Source organism: Aphelocoma coerulescens, chromosome 6, assembly GCF_041296385.1.
Source record: "Aphelocoma coerulescens isolate FSJ_1873_10779 chromosome 6, UR_Acoe_1.0, whole genome shotgun sequence".
Classification (NCBI taxonomy): Eukaryota; Metazoa; Chordata; class Aves; order Passeriformes; family Corvidae; genus Aphelocoma; species Aphelocoma coerulescens.
In genome coordinates, this window is record NC_091020.1 from 29,326,458 (window position 1) to 29,348,266 (window position 21,809).

General features: G+C 41.7%; 1 protein-coding gene across 2 annotated transcripts in view; it reads left to right on the forward strand.

Moving 5' to 3' along the window:
- Positions 1-6,031, forward strand: part of FHIP2A (FHF complex subunit HOOK interacting protein 2A) — a 35,373-nt gene extending 29,342 nt beyond the window's left edge. For both annotated transcript variants that reach the window (XM_069020089.1, XM_069020090.1), the window contains 2 exons: positions 566-669; positions 759-6,031. In XM_069020089.1, coding sequence (XP_068876190.1) covers positions 566-669; positions 759-864 — 210 coding nt within the window. In that variant the 3' untranslated portion in view covers positions 865-6,031. The remainder of the gene's footprint in view (positions 1-565; positions 670-758) is intronic.
- Positions 6,032-21,809: the final 15,778 nt, after the last annotated feature.

A 21,809-nucleotide genomic window follows, 5' to 3' on the forward strand; every position in this document is an offset into this window, starting at 1 on the left:
AATTAAGTTCTGGATTTATCAAAAGTCCCCTTCCTCTCCAGTTCCATCTCTTCCTGCCAGACCTGCATGCTAGAAGTGCTGGCTGGGTGCCTGTCACACTGCAGTGTCCTCAGTCAGAATCCCTCGCTTTCCCCACGCACCAGCTGTACTAGGCTGGTCAGGAGCCTGTTAATGATGCTTGCCCAACAGTAACAGAGGGCTTAGCTCCCTTTCTCCCAGCAGCCCTCCCTGTTCTAAAATACAGTCTTCACTATCTCCCCATGTGCTTTCCCCAGGCCCAGGAATTCACTAGTCAATTGCCTGTGTCAGCATTTAATAAGACAAATTAATCACTGACTTAATTAAAGTAATTTGGGACAAGAGCAAGTAAGGCTTTTGTATTTCTTTACTTTCTGCACCCCCTCACCCTCTTCTGGGGCAGAGCAGCCTCTGAGCAGGTTGTTCTTTGAGCCTGCAAGGATGCTGAAGTGGGTCTGTCCCTGGGCACTGAAGCTGCCACTGAACCTTGCTGCCAGGCGCTCTGCACAGCTGTTAACTTTGTGTGTTGATGGCCTGGCCTTTACAGGTCGTCGGGGACCTCATGGTTAGAATCCAGCGCATCCCAGATTTCACTCCCAAACTTCTGCTGGTCAGAAAACGCCTGCTGGGCTTGGAGCCGGAAGGGCCCATGTGAGTAAACGCATTGCACGTTCTCCAGGACGCGTGGCTGGGTTTGTGTGTGCCGGTCCTGATTGCCTGCATTTTTCTTCCTGTCGCAGTATTGACCACATGACGTTACTAGAGGGCGTGATTGTGCTGGAGGAGTTCTGCAAGGAGCTGGCGGCGATCGCCTTTGTGAAGTACCACGCCTCAGCCACACCCTGAGCAGCCCCGGGCCGAGCCACCCCCGGCTCCGGGCTGGGCTGGGCCAGAGGACCGCTGATAACACCCAGAGGGAAGGTGGTGCCTCCTGGCAAAGTGGCAGGGGATGTTTGGAAGTTCCTTTCATCAGATGTCGAGACTGCAAATGGAGTTGGAATATGAGCGAAGGCGTTTGGGGAGAAACCAATACACAGCATTTCTAGCCACTGTGGGAAGAGCTGCAAAAGCTGCATGAAGAACCACAGACATCAGACCTTGGTTATTCTGATGACAATGTTTAGAGAGTTTGGGCTCTTGTGTGTCCTGGGGCTCACATGCACCAATTTGCTCTTCCTGACCATACTACTTTTTAAAAAGCAAATTAATTTTATAACATTTTTATGTCTTAAAATTCTTTTTCTTTTCAGTTGGATATATGAAAGAAAAACACACCGATAGTTGCAATGTGTGGTACCAAAAATGAAGAATCCACCAATGCATATACAACAGAATATGTCAATGAGGGATCATTTTGCTTTTGGTAGATCTTAAGTACAACTCTGAGCTTGACTCCTCAGTGGATTACTCCAAGAGATATATTAGTCTAAAATCAATACTAAAGAAATCAATCCTGATTCGGCATCACATCCATAACAAATACATCTGAAGTGTACATGTTTGTAGCATGTTTGTCTCTGTCATTCCAAGTGATTGATCTCCAGGTCATCTGTGTAACTAGATTTGCTTAAGCTTTTTACGTGGGAACTCCAGTTGTTTGACTCATGTCACCTTTACATTATGGGTTAATTATAGGTCATCAGTAGTTGTTGCTGAAACAGTATTTTAATTTCTTTTAAATTGGTGTTAGTCTGAATTGGTTTAAGAATCTTTTGTGCCTTGAAAATCGGCAGCATTAACATTCTGTTATTTTGAGAGATATTTTTATTGCTTATCTAACCATCACAGTGATGCCAACTCAGTTAAAGTATTGATAACTTATATAGGACCAAAACTCACACCTGCTTTTCACAGTGCTGGGATGCAGGAATGCCTTTCAGTGACTCCTTTTCCATGTGAATGCCATCAGCCAGGGCAGGTGTTGGCATTGCAGGCAGAGTGACTGCAGAGTGCCTTGCTTCTGCCCTGCAGAGGATCCTCACTGCCAGCACCCTGTGCACTGGCAGGTGGCTGTGCTGGACCTTGCAGTCACACCCAGTGACCTGTCCTGCTCTCCACGCTCGTGGTAGCACCTCTTTCCCCTCCTTTGAACAAGGCAAGGCAGAGCTCAGCTCCTTCAGTTTACATTGTCTTTCCTCGTTTGTCTTTCCTGCCCCCCTGTTTGCACAGCTAATGCCCATTTCAGATGTCATTGCTAACATACAAACATGGACTAATTTATTCAGTCACTAGAATTCTTCTGGATTTACATGACTGTACCTTGAATCAGATTCTGCTCTCTATTCATGCCTTTGAGGTCTTGTTTTTTAATATTTATGGAAGCTGGATGTTAAGAGGCCTTCTAAGTTAGCAGGTTAATTAGAGCAGTGTCACAGTTAATGGGCTAAATTTATTCTTGTCACCAGTGAAGAGCATCCTGCTGTAAAAGCTTCCAGTACAGGTTCAGCTGGAGAAAGCAGTTCTGGAACTGGGGAAACATTTTGGCAGGTAAAACCTGTATTCAGTCGCTCCCTGTACTGGGACACTTTTTAGAAAAGTGTTGCATTTCTCTGGCAAACAGAAGTACGTTTTACTTCTTCACCTGTTTGGGGTTTTTTTTCTGATTTTAGCTCTAAAGTGTTTTCAGGTCCAAGTAGCATAGTAGGATAAAGTTTGAAAAAAATACACATAGTTCTTCTTTCTTCTTTAGAAACATACCTGGAATGTAGCAAGTCATTTTTAGTGACCTGTATTGCAGACAGTCCATATTAGAAGCTTCCTTAATACCTGACACATCGTTTAGAACATGTTGATGTCTATGCAGAGTGATGTTCAGTACATACATTTGTTATTTATAAGGTCCCAATTCAGCGAAACAGTTAAACATAAGCTTAATTTCAAGTATTTTTCCTTAAATCACAATCTTCTACATAAACAAAGTTAAGCTGTCGAGCAGAAATGCTGATGCTTTACTGACTTTGGGTCTTTGTTGGTTTTGCTTGAGCTTAATTACTTTTTCTTCAAATTGTCTATTTTATTTATTTTTTTTAAAGCATATGCTCCAGAATACTTTTAATGTCCCAGTTTCAGTGGAAACTGGAAGTGATAATACTACTATAAATGAAAATGAGAGAAATGTTAAACAAAACTTGCAAGAGCATACCAAGTAATTTAAGAATTGATAAAGCCATTCAAGAGTTGCCTGATCTCCAAGGAAAGCATTAGCATCACCTCTTTTGTTTTGCTGTTTTCACTGATACCTGAGCTCATTACACTGAAAGGCTGCAGCCTCTGTGCTGTTTTAATGCAAAACACTGCAGAGCTGCAAACACAGCTCCTTAAGCTTGTCCATGAGAAAAATAAGTAGATAGAACTATAATCACTCTTAAATTCAGGCAATGATTGTTCAGTCTCCAGTGACATTGGTGATGTTCTTGCAAACCAGATGTTATTTAGTTGATGAATTTAGAAGACATGGATCCATCCTCACACAAGTGAAGCAATCCTTAAAGTTGCTTCAGCCTAAACTGGTTTTGTGAGTGCTGCCTACAAACCCTTAATGACCATACCTGGTGACAATGACCTTTATTTTTGTAAAAGTGATTTAATCTTTCTTAAGAGATGGAACTCGTTGAATTATTTTTTGTGGTGATATTTTTCATGCACTTTTTTTTTTTTTAATGATTAGAGGTTAGTTCAGGTCCATGTTTTCACCTTTTGATCTATGCATGTCATTGAGGAGCCCCTTTTGTTTCTGTGTGCGTGTGTTTGTATGTGGTTATTTATTACCCAGGAGGGACACCTGAGAAAATACATGGCCTGAAGAGTTCATGGCTTAACAGATCCTCCAGATGTCAGAAGGAAAGGCAAGGGCTCATCACCTTAGAGAATGGGGCCGTTGGGATTAGACTGAAATACTTGAGATGGGATACTAGAAAAATTTTTATTTCAAAAAGCAGATCCAAACCACATTTTAATCTTGATGCACATGTGTGTAAATAGAAGCATTTTTTTTACGTTTTTTTTCATTTAGAGTATGTATTTTATTTAGACTCTGATTTAGAAAATTTTGTAATAAGCCATGTGCTAGCTCTGGTAGAACAAGTTTGTCCTTAGTTTCTCATATGACTGTAATATTCCTGGTATTCAGATCCTGTCTGTGCCATGTCCTTACTATATATTTGTCTGTGCAATATAAAAGCTGTGACTTGATGCACAGCTTGAGTCTGGTTGTACATCACCTATGTATATATATACATATATATATAAAAAAGGACCAGAATCCGAGCTTGCTTACACTATGATTAGTGTAAAGATTGCCACACTTTATTTTACAGGGCACAAGTAATCATGGAATGGCTTTTTAAATGCATGGTAATTTCTACCATAACCTGCTGTGCAGTCTCACAGGTGACATTTTATTAGTGTTCTTTGTCTTGCTAGGAAAAATACTAACTCAAAGTACTCGGTAAGATTGAAGGGTCCTGGAGTAGACCTGGGGCTATATGGAAAATCCATATCTGATATTGCATATCGTACAGGGTTTTCAAACCATGTCCTCAATGCTTTCTGTGCCCTGTAAAATAGTGTAATTATATAAAATATATACTCCTTGTTTTGCCTCCTGCCTTGTTTACATTAAACAGAGGATATTCAGTAAAAATTTTCTATTAAACTTTGTGTAGGTCACTTACTAACAGTGTTGCCAAGGTTTCACAGATGTGGGAATTTCCAATGAGGAATTGTTGAAACAGCCACATTACCAGACATACAATACTAAGTTTTATGAAGGAGGTTGTGATAAAACTCAACTTTTTGTGCTAAAAAAATGCATGGAGGATTAAAAGGGATATTCTCAAAATAAATTAATTTCATTGAAGCGACTGCTTCTATTATTACAGAATCCGTAATAATTTTTGTATGGGTGACCTTGAGACAGAAAATGTTCTAACATTTTACATTGTGCCTTTGATCCTGAAGTCCTCATTTATTTTGAGTCTGTCACTACAGCATCTTCTGGGATAAACATGCTTCCTGTACTGTGCTGTGCAGAGCTCAGAGTGAATCAGCCTGCTCTTGCCCAGGAAAATGGGAAGCCTAGGGAAATGGGCAGGATGGAGCCATCCTGGGCACAGATCTACTCTTTCCTGGGAGTCCTGATACCTTTCCAGAAAGGCTGCAGCTGGTCAAGGTCTTGGTTTTTTATTGCATTTGAGTGCAGTGTATCAATCACAACATTGGTTTGTTGGAGACAAATGTCATAGGGGTGACTGAGCATCATTTCTTCCTTCAGGGCCTTTGAGGAAGGCTTTTATAAACAGGAATTTATGTATGTTTTTATATACTTTTAAATTGTGTATATTGTGTGGTTTTTCTACTTTTGGTTTCCTTCTAGTTTTTATGAGCCTTTTAAAAATCCTTTTTTGCTCTGTAGGATCCCCACTGAGGGCTGCACTTGGATGTTAAGCTGTTCCTCTTCGGCATTTAACATCTGCAAGTGCTCTTACAGGAGCGGTGCTACAGCAAGATGATGCACTTGACAGCTTTCGTTACAGCTCTCTGCATCCTTCTCCCATCCTCTTGGGTCTCAGAGATTGTCATCTCCCACCCCAGATCATTTATCTGCTGTGTATGCATGAGGCATTCAGAGTTTTAGGGAGACTTTGCTTTCTCAAGCAGTGAGGAAGTTGTATCAAAAGGGAACGTTTTGCATCTTCTTATATTTTTCTCTTACTTTGATATTCTTGAAATGACTGAGTTACTGAAGCATGGTTATCTTATGGCACTTAAATTCTCATGCAGTATTTTGGGCGTCTATGTCCTGTTGGGGAAAAAAAAGTGCTATCAGTGTGTGGTCTCTAGTTCATATTCATTAACTCATTGTACAGATTTTCAGTGTAGATACAAGTAGCACAGGATCTACTGACTTTGTTAACCTTTAAATATCAGCAGAACTGGTGCTGTCGAAGCCTCAAGGATTTTGCTGGCTTGGTATGTGATCCATTTGGATTAAAGTGGATTATTGCTCAGTGAAGTGACTCTGTCCCAGGTTGTATGAGCCCTTTCAGCCTAAACTGTGTTCCTGGTGCATCCTTTATCAGCTGAGGTTCCCTTTGAATGGTGAGAGAAAGAACTATGGAGCAATTCAGGATTCAAGTGAAGCATATGGTGGATTAAAATGGTCAGGTGTCATAAGCTTCTTGGGAATGCCAAAAAGAGAGTGTGAAATTTTAAATTTTACATGTTTGGACTGGTTGCCTTTGGAGTCAGATCTGTGAAGATAAAAAGATGCACCTTGGCACATGGTATCTCACTGGGCTACTTGATTGCCCTTGCTAGGATGGCACATACATTCTGAACTATGCTTCATTGAACTCCTGCTGGTTATTACAGTTAATGCTGCTGCTGGTATAAAATTGCCACAACAGTGCTGTGGAAAACTCACAACTTTGCCAGTGTCTTGTAACTTCGACAGAAGAAGTAGACACACCTCATTGGCTTTGCCTTTCTGCTCTACAGCATCATAACTCAGTAGGGGGTTGTATGGTGTTCCCTTCCTCTGGTAATACATTTTACAGGCTAAAAAATAAGGAAACACATGAAAGGGAGAACCCTGTTTCTGTGCTAGGCTGTAGGAACATATTCTCTTAATCACCTTAATTTTCAAAAAGGTGAAACTCATTTTCTAAAGTGAATGGTTCTCTTCTGAAAAGAGGGAGGGGATCCTCCACAGGGAGCCCTAGACAGTGAGGATAAACCTGCTTCAGTCAGGTCCTAACATGGACCTGAGCATGGCAGAAATGTGACATTTGTGTTACGTTTGAAGGTGTGTAGGATCCCAATTTCAGCTTGGAGAGATGAAGCAGGTTAAAATGTAAGTCTTCGTGCTGTGTAATATATGTAACAAGATACAGGAAGTTCTGCAGAAAATAGCAAAAGATCTTATTTTAGAGGAGAGCAACAGAGATAACTAAGTTTAGCATAGTTAAATTATGGCTTAGGGTTAGAGGAACATTAGTTCCCAATAAAAAGATTTGGAAGATCTAAGCAGCAAGACTGAAAGAATGAATGAAACCTTAATTTATGAGAATGCAATTATGAATGAAGTAACATCATTGAGGCAAACTGAAATTCATTGTCAGTGAAAACTTCCTGACCTTGAATGTTGCTAGACCAGAAGTGGAAGGAGCCTGTAACCTCACACTTTTAAAGCCAGACTGGACAAAACATGGAATGTTTCACAAGGGAACCAGCCTGTGTTGGTAAGGAGGTGAGGCAAACACGTATTTACATCCTCAGACTCCCAGCTAATGAATGATTCCAGCATGACTTGGGGTTGGTTGTTCTGCTAGAAAGCAGGGAGGTGGACTGATCCACTTGAGCATCTCCTGTAAATGAGGGAAGTTGCTGCAATCTGAGGAAAGAAATGTTCAGCTTTTCCGACTGCCACTCACTCACACAACAGCCCCTGTGCAGATGCAGCACCCATCGCACGCAGCGGGGGCACGCCTTGATTAGCGGGGCAGGATCCCCCCATGCTGAGCTGCCTTGGAGAGGAGAAACAAATTACCTGTTCTGTGCCTCGTCATTATGCTTTACTTGAGAAACCCACTTCTACTTCCCTCATCTCCACATCCACAGGAAGCACCTGTCAAGTTCATATTTCTTAATTTGGGTCATGAATTTTTATTTCCTAGCGTTTTCAGAGACTCCTATTTTTATTGTTAGCAGGCTGTCCATCAACACTGCACATTTCCAGACAATTTTCCTTTCAGCTTCCTGAAAGGGAAAAGAAATCTTTGTATTGTTTATCCTGGCGTTTAGACTCACATTCTCCTGCCTTGTTAATTCCATCCTTTCAAATCTGAAAACGTTTTTTGTCTTGTCCTTCACCTTGAGGATTCAGTAGTCAGCAGTTTGTGCAGCTCAGCAGGCAGGGAGGGTTGTGGACAGCATGGATAAAATCAGAGCTGTTTCTGCCCGCCCAGGTCCAGCTGCAGGATCTGTACAGGAGGAAATCCCATCTGCGTAGCAAACGTGGTGGAGTGGTCAGAAGGAAAACCTGGACACGCTGAAATCCATGGAAGTTTTGCTGTCACTAGAAATGCACACAGTTTTCACTCTGCTTTGCAAACTCGTCTTGGCATTTCTGATAATGTTTTTTTCAGAAGGAAAAAAAGGAATGAAAATTAAGAAAAAAGTGGTTACTGAAGAAAACTGGATAGCCTGGACATGTTTAAAAGAAAGACACCTAAACAGGAGTCTTCTACTGACCTGGGAGCAGTTCTGAGCTTCCCAACAGCTGTGTTTGGTACCAGCTCAGCGCAGGAACAGGACGTGGATCAGCACTGGCATGTGTGGGACAACTTGTCTGGGACCAAGGGAAATACAACAGTTTGTAAACCTCAGAGGGCATTTTAAAGAGTTACCATGGATGTAAAGATAAACCAGTGAGAGAAAAACATATTTCATATATATCTATATAATGTATGTCATATATATTATAGATGTAAATACATATTTCATATCTATAATTCCAATTGCTCAAAAATTTTCTATTTTATGCTGTTTCTTTGTTCCAACAATCGAACACAAATTACTAAGGAACCGAAGCCTGAAGAACTTGGAATGGAAATAACATACACCCATCCTCATTTACGTTGGCAAAAACTTACTAGGATCATATATGATACATACTCAAGCCAGTATAACTGAAGTATTGCCCTCTCAGAGCCATCCACCAGAAGGCTGCTTTGCTGTTGGTAAATAAAGACCTTCCATTAACAGCTTAGAACTCTGCTGTTCCCTGACTTTTCGCCAAAACTTAGGAAAAGTAGTAGTAATACTGGCTAAATCATGCATCAAAATTGTCTGAGCAGTTTCATGCTATTTATATATATATATGTTAAATGTCTTCTCTGGAGCCATGATCTTAACTTAGATCATTAAATAAGGACTTGGTTTAATAGCAGCCAGTAAATCACAATAAACCTTGATGTTTCCAAGATGGCAAATATGCTTATCACACTGTATCTTTACATCCTAAAAGACCAAGAGGGAGCACAACCCCTTTTTCCCCCTTTTATAATTCATTCCAAATGTCAATTTGATCTACTAATATAATTCTAATTGCCAGATTTCTAAAATGGGGTTGCCTTTTTGTTTCTAAATATCAACCAAACAGAATGATGAAAAAATAGATGCCTTGATGTCACCAGTGGGACAGGCCCATGCCCCCTGTCTTCAGTTTATGTCTCTCAAGTGAGATTCTGGCAAGGACTGTTCTGGCTGGTCTTGTCTAAGAGGGGAAAGTTGCAATATAAAATGTTTCTACCTTTTAGTTCTGGGGTAGAAAATGGAAATACATCATGATGGATACTTTGGGATTACGACATATATATACTTATCCTGAAAACGATTATTTTAATATTTCATTTTGTTCTGGGAAGAAGCAAAGGTGTGGGAACTGTAAATAATGCCATGCTAATAATCCCAGCCAGCATCTGCAGCAGTTGATGCCATTTCAAGGCACATTTTGCTCTTTAGTCCTGATCACTGTCTGGTGCTGCCAATTGTTTAGTTCTTTTTAAGCAGTTTGCTTACTAACCATGCACTGAGGTGATGCTGAGTATTCTGAGCAATTTTGTTGAGTTTGTGGTTTTGAGTGGCAAATAGGTTTTTTTCTTCCTGTGACAGATGGATGACTTAGTCTGTTAATAGAGGAAGCTGTCACAGAAGAATTACATGTATAGACTTCATTTACATTTTTAAAGTGCGAGCTGTATAGGTGAAATTCATCTTTTCAGCTCTTCAGGTATTAACTGTTTGGTGGAAGGGGCTTGACTTTTTAGTCTTGACTCAGTTTTCTAGATAAACTTTCTGTGACTGTATGAACAATACCAGAAGCCCCTAACAAATTGCTCCAACATTGGCCTCGTTTATTACATCAGTGGAAAAGTGTGGACTACAAGAGCAAACTGACCCAGATGCCAGACAGAGAAGTTCTCCGGGTTGGAACTGAAATTTGATAATGAAAACTTGCACCATAATGAGCCAAGGTCAGTATAATTGTGTAACTCTACTATTTCAGCAGCTGAAGATTCCACCTGATTAACCTATATATAGCTTTGTATTAATTCAGTACCATTTATTCCAGATGCTCCATGGAATTTTATAAACAGCCAAGGAGACACCAATCCCGAGTGCAGTATGGAATGAGCTGGCTTTCATTAACTGCTGATGTTCTGCTGATCCCCCACCTTGAGCAATGTATTAGCAGGGTCTGAGCTGGATGAGAAACAAATGAGAAACTTTAAAATAGCGTAATAATGTAGCCATGTATCTCTGTTGTATTGTATTGCCATCACTAGTAATGGCCATAAGTTTAGTGCTGAGTTTGCAAGGTATAAAATGGGTTAGCAAACATGTCAATGAACCCAAATGGGTGTTAGACTGAGACAAAACTATCACCATGATCATCACAGTCCTGGGGAAAGGCTCCCCAGTGAAAGACACCGGTGACCTTCAGCACTACCACCATGACAGCATGGACCACATAGCCCTGAGGAGCAGGGAGAAGGACCACAACATCAGAAAATGGGGGAAAAAGTAGGAAGAGCACTTTTAACTGTTTTATTATTAGCATTGAAATTTTTTGTGCCTAGACAAAGCTGCTTCTTTCTGTGATAATTATATCTGGGCTGGTAGTGGCTCCTGGAACAGACTGCAGGTATAGGAGGTAAGAGGATCAAATGCATCAGGAAAAGTTTAGTCTCCTGCTGCCAGGGAGAAGACTCTGGCAAAGCAGGGACAGATACTTCTATCTTCTGGAAAAATGTCATCTGTTTTGTTGTTGGTTTTGATCCTGATACGCTCCATGCTGTGGAAAAGCTGCTTGAGGGCTTTTCCTGCGTGATCTGAAATCTGTCTGGAGCCCAGACTGGGGATATGCATGAAGCTGTTGGTAAATACCACTCTTCAACATTTAAATGGTGCTGTAGCTCGAATTGGGAGACTTCAGCTGAGTGCAGCCACACCACCCCTATTAAAGAAACAAGAGAACACCTAAGTCCTGTCTCCAACCATGCATTTTATAAGAAAAGCTGCTTTGCTTTGGTTTGAATATACACATATCTACTTGAGCCATATTCTACTCTGCTACTGCCTCCAGGTTTATCCAGAATAAAAAATTGCTCCTGTGACAGTCGGTATGACCAGACTGCTAAAATGGAAACACAGAATTTCATTCAGATGTTCATCATTATTTAATCCAGCAAATATTAAAATTTCATTTCACCAGAACATATTTTTCTTTGGATTTGGTCGCAAATAATTCCATTCCCTGGTTTTTGCATTGTTTCAGTGACAAAATACTAGCACCATAATTGTTCTTGAGGGGGTCAGTGTGCATGTGGGAAACAAAGCTCTCATCAGTGTGTACCATTCTTAGCATCCACTTGTCTCAGTTCCCTGAATCATTGTTGTGAAGCATTTCCAGGGAGCTGATAATCACGATTTAAACCATTATGTTTTCTACCATTTATAAGCATGTCTGAGACAGAAATCATTCTGTGGCTGTTGCTGCTGCATCCTTCAGGGACAAAATGTTCTAAAGACCTAATGTTGCTCTTTCATTAAGAAACCTATTCAGAACCACAGAGAGTGATTTTGACAGTGCAATTGGTAGTTGCTCTAGGGCAGGAGCTTGACAGGAGTCCTATTTTAAGTTAAATGAATGTATTCTCTTTATTTAAAGAAGAAGAGTCAGTTACAGATTTTGGTATGCATGCACAAGTATACACCTGTGCATCTTGTGCACTCTGCCTCTCCAGATTGCACAAAATAATGCTGCCTTGATACATGAAAAACACTTTTGCTTCTGGGCAGCCATGGCATGAAGACTAGGAAAGAAAAAAGAAAAAGAAAAAAAAAAAAGAAAAAAGGAGAAGAAAAGATAAAGGGAAAAAGAAAAAACAGATTCCTACAAACCCAAGATCAGTCATTTTACCATATCCCATGTTTTTGTGGCATGAACGTATTTTGCTTTTTCATACAGAATCACAGAATCATTTAAGTTGCAAAGGACCTTTAAGATCATGAAGTCCAACCATTAACCCAGCACTGTCAAGGCCACCACTAAACCATGTCCCCATGTGCCACATCTACATGTCTTTTAAGTCCAGCCAGGGATGGTGACTCTAGCACTTCCCTGGGCAGCCTGTTTCAATTCCTTTTAGTGTAGAAATTTTTCCTAACATCCAATCTAAACCTTCCTTGGTGCAACTTGAGGCCATTTCCTCTTGTCACCTGGGAGAAAAGACTAACCCCCACTCATATTTTGTTGGGTATAAGTGTGGGTGGAGAGAGAAGGGCATTTAGTGAATAAGGGAAGTTGAGGTGAAGGTCACCAAGATTCAAAGTGACAGAATGGATTAAGTGCTTGTTAAGATGAACACGGGCATAGTTTCACATCACAGTTTTTCTGGTGGCAGAGCTGGTTTTCAAAAGTTCATATCCTTAGCTGCTGGGCATTGTGTTATATAAACAACATTACACTGGTCATTGCACCACAGCCCAGAAAGTTCAACCAGCACAGGCAAAGTTATAAACTGCTGCACGGAGGTGGAAATGTGAACCAGGGTGGGAATGGGCACCACATTTCCATTTGTCTCCATGGAGCAGACCTGGAAAGAGCAGCAGTCTCTGAAAAGGAAGGGTGCTCACGTGGCTGGGCCATGATCTGGGCGGCTGGAAGAGGCTGGTTTTTGTTCCTGACCCTGCTGCATGACCCATCACCTGTGTTACTACAGCATGAGAGAAATATTACTGGAAGTATTTCCTCAGAAGTGTGTAGTTATGTGTCATTAATGCAAGTGTAATGAAAGATGGTATAAAAACACAGCATTGTTATCAGTCCCTATCATCTTTGTAAGTGTCACTGCTCAGGTAATTGCAGACTTTCAGAATTAGATCTCTTGGTAGTGCTACCAAACACATGCTTGTGTCTTAGCAAAATGTTCTTTGTGAGGACTCTGGAGATCAAAGATGTCTGGGCTTGATTGGAAACCAATTATCTACTGCTGTGTGGACCTTTGAAAAATAACAGGGTTTTTATTTCTTTTGCCCTTTGATCCCCAAAATGAGCAATATAGAGATAAGGAGTATCAGAACAAAAGAATATCTGTACCAAGCAAAGAGTGGAAAGGGAAAGCAAGAATGTGTCTACAGATTAGTTGGATAGATTTTAAAAAATTTAAATTTTTTTTAATTTTCTGGTTTCTGGATTAGAAAAATCCAACAAGCTACAGGCATAAGCAATGTATCTTCCAGCTCAATATCTCTGTAAGTCAGAAGAACACTCAAACACAGGGCTGCAATATGGATATCCATGGGAAGGATATTTTTCTTGCTCCATATGCAACTGGAATTACAGAATTACTTGTGCAGCTTCTGCTACTCAAAGTACCATTCTTTTGCTATACCTTTAATCTTATTGCCTAAATTCTTTGGCTTTTTTCCTACTCTTTTCCTTGTTTGGCTTCATATTCCAGGAAGAACCCAATGCCTACAAGTACACTTTGCAGCTCTGTTGTGATTTCCAGTGCTGTCTGCAGCCTGTGGGCCAAGGAAAGCAGGTGCAGATCCATCTCCTCCTGTAGCACCTCACCCACTTCCACGGCCCCGTTACTTTAATTTTAGTTTCACTGTCTGGGGTCAGTCCCTGTACAGGGACAATTAACACTGAGCCTCTGAAATCTGATAGGGATTTAAAGCAATGGGTGAATGGTTGCCACCTGGTGAGAGGAGGAGGAAGGAGGGGGAGGATGAATGAGCCGCCCTTTTCCTTTCTCATCCGGCGCACATTAGTGGATCAATGACTGAAATGGATGAGGGTGCTGCTGAAGTGTCAGGCACTGTAATGATGTAGCTGCTATTAATGGCTAGAGCTTCAGCCCGGAAATTATAGATGAAGAAATGGAAAAAAAATATTTCTGTGGGCTCTGAATTGGTGATTTGAGGATTGTAATTTAGTGCTCGCTTTCATATTTCATAAAAAGGCTACTGTGCACATTTTCAGAAGTTCACCTGTTAGTTAAGGAAGGAATAAAGTCAATAAAGTGTGTTTGATCTCAATTCTCCTTCCACTCCCCATCTAAGATATGACACACAATCAGCAACGGTGGCTTTCCTTTAAATCAAGGTTCATGCTTTTCAGCAGATGTGTTTGCAGTGGGGAAATGTACCATCAGCTCTCTGGCTGTCTGGATTTAGAGCAATTATACAAAATACTGTAATTTATATAGCCTGTGAATTCAGCATATTTCAAGGTCAAATTCCTATTTCACTGAAATCACTGGCAAACACATGGTTACCTTCAGACACCCTGGATCTAGACACAGAAAAAAAAGAAAAAACAAACCCAAAACTGATCAAAGCAACCCCAAAATCCCACAGCAAGAGCACCTCATCTTGCAAAATTGTTGAAAAGGACAAATCTGCTATTCTCAGCTAAATCTGTGACCCGAGGGAGGCTGTACCCTTCCACCAGCAGTTTGACCAATTCCAGGATTCAACAGGGTTTTATCCATATTGACTTTCTTTGGGCGTCCCTTCTCCTACAGCAATCAGACAGGTCACAGAGGGGAGCATGAAGGGAGGGAGTTCAGCTCCCTCCTCACAGACAATGATGCAAAGCAACGCCCTCTGCTTCTGAGCCACTAAAAAGTGAATATATCAAACTCTATAAGAAAGATGTCTATAAGAGCAGTGTTTCCACTCTCATCTTTCAGGTTAACCTACTTTCTGCCTCCTGCTCTGAGGCTTTTCCCTGTGTCCCTGCTGCGGGTGGCTGCTGTAGTTGCTGCTGAGGCTGCAGCTGCCCTTTCTGCAAGCAGCCAAGGGGAAGGCATCCAGCATGGATTGGGTGAAATAACAATAGCTGGTCCTGAAAAGCAGTTCCTACCTAAATCCACAGCAGTCGGGCCTGCCGAGATGAGGGAATTCTGCCCTTCACATGATTCCATGACACTGCTGGGGCACCCGCCAGTCCCCGCTCCCAGCCTTTCCTGCCTGACAATTAATTCCCCACAGGTGTCTTAGAGGAAGCTTCAGTGTGTGCCAAAAAGGTTGTTCTCTAATTTCAGACTCCTATCTGTTTTTCTCTGCTTCCTAAATAGCAAAGACTGTCTGATAAGGCAGCCCTGGGTGAGCAAGGAGAGGAGGCACTGAGGTAAACAACAACGGGTGATCGGGCATAAATATTTCAGAAAAATGTTCCAGCATAAAAGGCTTGGCTGCAGCTATTCCTCCTGAGGGGTCAGGTTGCAAAAGCGTCTTCTCACTCCCCCAGCATCTGCCTCCCTGGCTCTGAGGCATGGACACATCCAAGTGCCTAATAAATTTCAGGGATGGGCAAAGCAGGAGAGCAAGTATTTACTTTGCGCTAGTAAAACAGTGCTTGTAATTCTGCCTTGTCGCTGGCTAATTAAAGCTTGCCCAGCCAGTTCATCATCAGTCAGGGGCTGCCAGCCCCGTTCCCTGCCCAGGCCGTTCTGCTGCGGTTAAAGCCAGCCCCTTGCGACTCCGAGCGTTCCCCGGTAATTGAGGCGGCTCGTGTTCCACATGGCTGCGGGGCCGCTGCCCAGCCCTGCGTTATCATGGTAATGGACACATCAGCAGTTTGACCCTTTTCTAACAGACTGGTTCATGGAAAACGCTTCACTGCAACTGGTATTTATCTCAAAATGCGCATTATAGAGAAAAAAAACTGCAACACCCTGCCCAAAGGATCCAAAGCACAGATTTCAGTGCTCCCTGGGGGTTTCTGCTGCGCTGCTTCAAGAGGCGGCTCTCCCCCCACAGCCCCCGGCTTATCTCTCCCCAGAGCAGACGCGACAGAAGGGGATGATGCATCTGCTCCTCACCTCCCCTGGTTCCCAGGCCAGCTCCTGCCCTGAATACATCTGGTACATCCTGCAGAACTGTAGCACAGCCGTGTTACACTGCAGGACAGACAGACGGAGCTTTCAGCTTTCTGAGAAGGTGGGAACATCTCTGCCTTGCCGAATTCTAACGGGAGCTGGACTCTGAGTCTCTTAAACAGCCTCCTAGTGCAAAATACTGTGATTGTAAAGATTGATAAAGAGCTCAGGAAATTACTAAAGACTGTGGGCTGAAAGTCACCCTGAAAGTCGTGTCAGACCCAAATACTGTGTACACAGAAGCATCTTTAAACCATTCAAGCTGCGTGGGTTAGGGTATATGTCAGCTTGGGAATTCTCTGTGGATGGATTCAAGCAGTGGGACTGCCCTGGAAATAAGCAGGTTGTTCACAGTCCAACTCAATTCATCTAACATTTATGTTTTGTAAATGTGCAACAATCAGGATGCCTAGAGAAAAAGAAGTGGAGCAAAATCTCGAGTTCTGGGTTTGTCTGAGGACTTGCAGGTTCCTCTTGTGCCCTTCAGAGCTCAGACAGCCCCAGCAAATCTCAGCCCTGCACCCACGAGGCAAAAAATCCTCGTTGTGTTCCTGGAAGGAAAAATGCTGCCAGAGCCCTGAGGTTCAACAACTTTGCTCGTGGAGTACAGGGCATTTTAGAAAAGCTGGTTTCTTGCTCATTGATAATTTTTCCTCTGGTTCTGATTACTCAGAATGATACTGCTAAACAGCACAGTAGAAAGTCAATCAAACATTGCAAAAGATACAAGAAGCATCTATTCTAAAATTATTTCCTTTTTTTCTGTTTTTTTTCTGTAAACTCATAATATTTACATTTCAGATATATAATCAATATAATTTTAAACTCTTTGATGGGACATAATTACTTTCTGTATTTGAAGTATTTTGAGAAAATATGGCCAGGATGTGGATTTTCCTTGGAGACAAATTATTCATCTTTGTTTCAACATGTAATTTATTAATTTTTAATTAATAATACAGACAACACTGGATAATTATTGTTACTTCTTTTGGCCTTTTCCACTTAGCACAGAAGCTGGAAAGATAAATCTTAGCATATTCAAAAAGATTCAACAAAATATTATTTCTGACACTGTGTAACACTTGAGATTGGTTTCATTTCACATAGAAAATAAATCTAATATGTATTATATGAAACTGTAGTGGAAGAGCACAGAACCAACACAACAGTCCTAGCTTCTTGTCCTCTAAAGGTCAGCTGTGAGGATGTGACACAGTGGTAAATTACCAGGGCAAAAGAAGCTGAAATGCAGAAGTATGGAAATACAAAAGAAAGAAAAGGCTTGAAGAATTCCAGGCCTCTATATCGTAGTCCTTGGAGCATCCAACTGCTCTGTAAATATTGCTTAATTAAATGTACTTGGATTGACAGCAATATTTAATTCCAATTGCATTATAACAGAATCACTACCTGCAACATTAATTCCAGATTCTGCAGCAGAAGCAAACCAGGAGAAGGTCTGAACTTCCATCCTGATCAAGAATTTATGGTGCAGGATCAAAAGCATCAAGTCTAAGGAAAATATTAATTTATTACAAGGTCATACAGACCTCCACCTCCCTGATTCATGTTCTCAGCTCCCAACTTTACAGAAGACCTGTGTAAAGGTCAACTGCTTAGTCTGAATGTCATGAAGAAGAATGAAGCAAATAGGGTCACCTCTTCAAATTTTAGCTTCCTAGATCTGGTACTACATCAAGCAGGTATTTGTCTTGGATGCTGTGAGAAGGAAAGACATTTTGGTGCATGGAGCAGTGGCTGAATGGGAAATCTGACATGACTACAAAAAATGGATTTATGATCTGTCACAAATTCAGGTCTCTCAGACAAAATGTGAAACTCTGCTAAACTAAATGGGCTTGTTTATCACTGTAATTATGTAGCTTTACAATGATAAGGTAATACATCTACATGTCTTACTCTGTGCCAGGAACTGTTCTGCAGAAACCCAGTAAATTTAATTACCAGAGAGAGAAAAAATGCCTTTATTTCATGATCTATCCACCCCTGCAATGATTACTCTGGGGAAATTCCCACTGAAGCCAAGCAGATGGTTCCTACCTTGTTGTACACCCAGCTTATTTTCTTTTAAGCTATGAAGTGGTTTACAATGCCATTTTTCTCTGGAGCTGTCTTGCATCTGGCAGACCTCTGACTGTGTGTGAATTCTCTTTTATTGTATGTGTGGATAAATGGCTCATTTTCTTTTTTACCCCAGATCCCACTTTTTTACCCAGAAAATCCCACTCTGGATTCATATAAATAAGAACATGAATCAGACAAGTATCTAGACCAAACATGCTTTCAACAAGATGACTCCCATTGACTTTGTTACAAGGGAGTCAATAATCAGATTTAATGTCACTGAGCCACATTGTCTCTGGTGCATTTCCACAAACACCTGTACTGAGCTCTTAAACACTTGACTATGGACCAATATGGTGTATTTCTGCTTCTGACTAATCCCTTGCTCCCTTTTTTGCACAGGTACCTAAATTTGCAGCAAACTGGAACTGGTTGGATGAGGGAGCTCCCTGCTTTCCCTGCACCTGCTGGTAACCAACACTGGAGGAAATGTGTCTGTGATACTCTCCAAGGCAACATTTGTCCTGTGTCAGAAGCCAGCTCAAGCCCTACGCACTGTTCAAGGGATTTACCCAGGACAGCAGTGTGGCTGTGCATTGTTCTCAGCAGAGGGGTAGATTTCTGCTATTTCTCCTTTCTTCTCATAATCATTCCAGGCTAACAGAAAGAATATCATACAGGTTTTGGAAAAGTGATGAACACTGATGATATCACTCAGGAAACTTTTCTTGAAGTCAAATCTCTGTAAAATTACAACTGCCCAGATTAAAGCCTGAACCTAAATTGGCAGGTGCCTGATTGAGGAATAGTATATACGTTATCTGATTTGAGACTATGTAGCTCCAAGGAGTTCTTTAAAGAGAGATAAATCATTAATCCCCACAATCAGTTCAGAGCAGCCAGAAAAGAAGATAAAGTTCTCGTGTCTTTGTGCCACATATACCTCCAGGCATCTTCTAACAGATTTCTCTGCAGTTTGAATTCAGCTCTCTACTTCAGAGTTGGAGACACACAGGGAAGCTGTGTTTGAAAGCAAAGAAAATAGCTGAAAACTCTCAAGAGATATAAGTTAAAATGGATGGTGGTGTGATGGGGGAAATTTATTTGCAAGCATGATGTCATATTTTTTCTCAGATACCCATTAAGAGCATACACAATACCTGGATGACTTAATCTATGACCATTATTTATTGTAACCTACGTTTTCCCCAGAGTGAATGCCTGAATTCGAATCTTCCATTAATGGCTAAGTGCACTTCTGGGAAGGGTAAACAGAACAGCAAAGGCCTGGATCCACAGGCAAGAAGCACACAGAAATCAAAACCAGGAAGAAGAAAAGTGGCTTTAAGTGTCCTCTTTGCTCCCTGAGCCTGGACAGGCTGTGTAAGGCTGGCCCCAGTGGAAATGAGAAGACCCTGCAGCTTGCTCATTCTACTCATAGTTTGCTTCAATCTTTTCCTTTTTACTGTGGAATAAAGAGCCCATTTTCAGGCACTGGGGAGAAAAACATTCACCCAGGAATGGCTCCAGCACAGTGATCTGTGCAATGCAGCGATTTGCCACACAGCATCTTTGATGCAGAATTACTGTGATGATCAAAGGAAGTTTAATCAGCTCAGTGGTTTGTCAGTGTTTGCAGCCCCTTCTGCCCGCCTGCCACTGGCCAGGATGTCTCCTTCACTTTGGACAGCAATGATGCAGTGAAAACCAATAATAGCTCTGTGGCCAGCCTTCCCCCAGGCATGTTTTCCCCCTCATCCTTCAGTGAGGGGACAGATGGAGAGACATTGCCAAGTCTACCCATTGAAGGAAGGACTTCTGAGGAAAGGTCATCTTTTCTATCTGTTCCCTGCCCCATGAAACCTCTGAATGAACTCAGAAGATTTTCAGAAACATTTGGAAGTGTGTGCCTATGAACTGAAGCATGGCCTACCAGCATCATACAGGGCTGTTGTTTTGGCTGCTGACCCCAAGCACAAAGCACAGCTGATTTTGGAGCCATGATGGTGATTCTCTGACATGCAAATATCTTGCTGTGAGCATCTCCTCTGGCTCCATTCTCCTTTTATGATGGTCAGACACTGTGGAGCTCCCTGGGGAAAAAGCAAGTGTACTGTGCTGCTGAATCTCACAAACCCACAGTTTTTTAGTGTTAAAACTGTTGGACTTTGAAGCTAAATCCAGATGAATGCTTCTGAGGAGGAAAGCAGATCCTTTTAGTGTCTGAACCATTAAGCTGTACTTAAAAGAATGAGGGAAAGGTCTCAAAAGTCTTGCTTAATTCAAGCTGCTGTTCTAGATTTCATTCCTCCCCCAGCTGGTATTTCCTACTCTGCAAGACACAGAGGAAAGCTAAGGCATTATTAAATGGGATTTCTTTGAAAGAGAAATCTTTAAGCTTTGCTATGGTGTTAGAAGCAGGGGTGGCTGGGGGACCTGCATGACTGGTACCTGCTCAGGAGTGTGTGCTGTGCAGACAGTCCTGGGGAGTGAAGAGCAGAGAGGCTGCCATTCCATAAATCTGCCTCTGCTATATCCAAGACAAATCTAATTTAAGCTTTATTTTTGAGGATTTAAGTGAGGAAAAACCTTGTCCTTGTTTTCTGCACAAGAGGTAAGCTTCGAGTAGCTGGAGCTGCTGGCCATGGAGCAGTTACAGTAACTAATCCACTATTGCTGAAAAGTAACTTATTAATTTGACTGACAAATCACAGATTTCTTTCAGAGTCCCTCTCTCCCATTGCCAGTATTGAATAGGCAGGTTCCCACATTAACTTTCTGAGTTGCTGTCATTTGCAGCAGTTCATCTATTCCAACTCTTACCCCTTAAGCTCTTTTGGACTGCAACAACTGTAAGCTCTTTGCAGTTCATTCATTGGGGCTCTCACTCTGGCAGAGTCTCAGACTGATGCCAGGACCGCCACGGCCTTGGGATTTTTTTAAGGACGTTTAGTTCCTGCCATCTGTCTGTTGGCTCAACTCTAAGAAATTTAGATTGTGCTGCCTTCCCAAAGTTGTTTTTTCCCCCTTGGACTGCTGTCAGGATATGCAATCTGTCTCTGTGAGTGTTCCACTGAGACTGCACTTGAGATGTGATAAAATGCCTCCAATTCTTACATGTGTTACTTCATTTCTTAAGACCAGGTGATGATAATGACACATTTATGATGCACGTCACTTTAAAGGCAATGAGTACAAAGAGGTTCCAACCTTCTAATGCAGACTTAGTGCATTTTAGGAACACTGTAACAACATTTTCTATGCTATTCCCTCATTTTGGCCTATTAGACCAGGTTGTTTGGTCAAGCTGAGGTGTGAGATGAATGATCAGTTTTTGTGCTGCCGCTAATCCGGGCTTTCCATAGAGGGGCCATTTCACTCAGCAGTGCAGCCATTGAGGAAGAAGTGGGGGTAGCTGCACTGCTTCTTGGTTGTGTGTAATTTAGTTAAACCTCACTTTATTTTCCATATTTATTTTCCTCCAAGATGTTTTGGGAGGAGCTGGTATTTCTCTGATGCTCAGTATCCCTCCCCATAAGCCTGTTTTTGCCAAAGTGTTAGACAGCCAGCTGGATTTTAGTAACACTGAGAGACAAACTTCAAATCCAGTGCCATAAGTACCTGATCCATTTGGAGGCTGAGCATTTGTACGTAATTTATTAAAGGTTTAAACCTAGAAGTGGTTCATAAATGATTCCCATGAGAACAGGAAATCCCTACTAGAAGATGGGGTCAGAGGACACA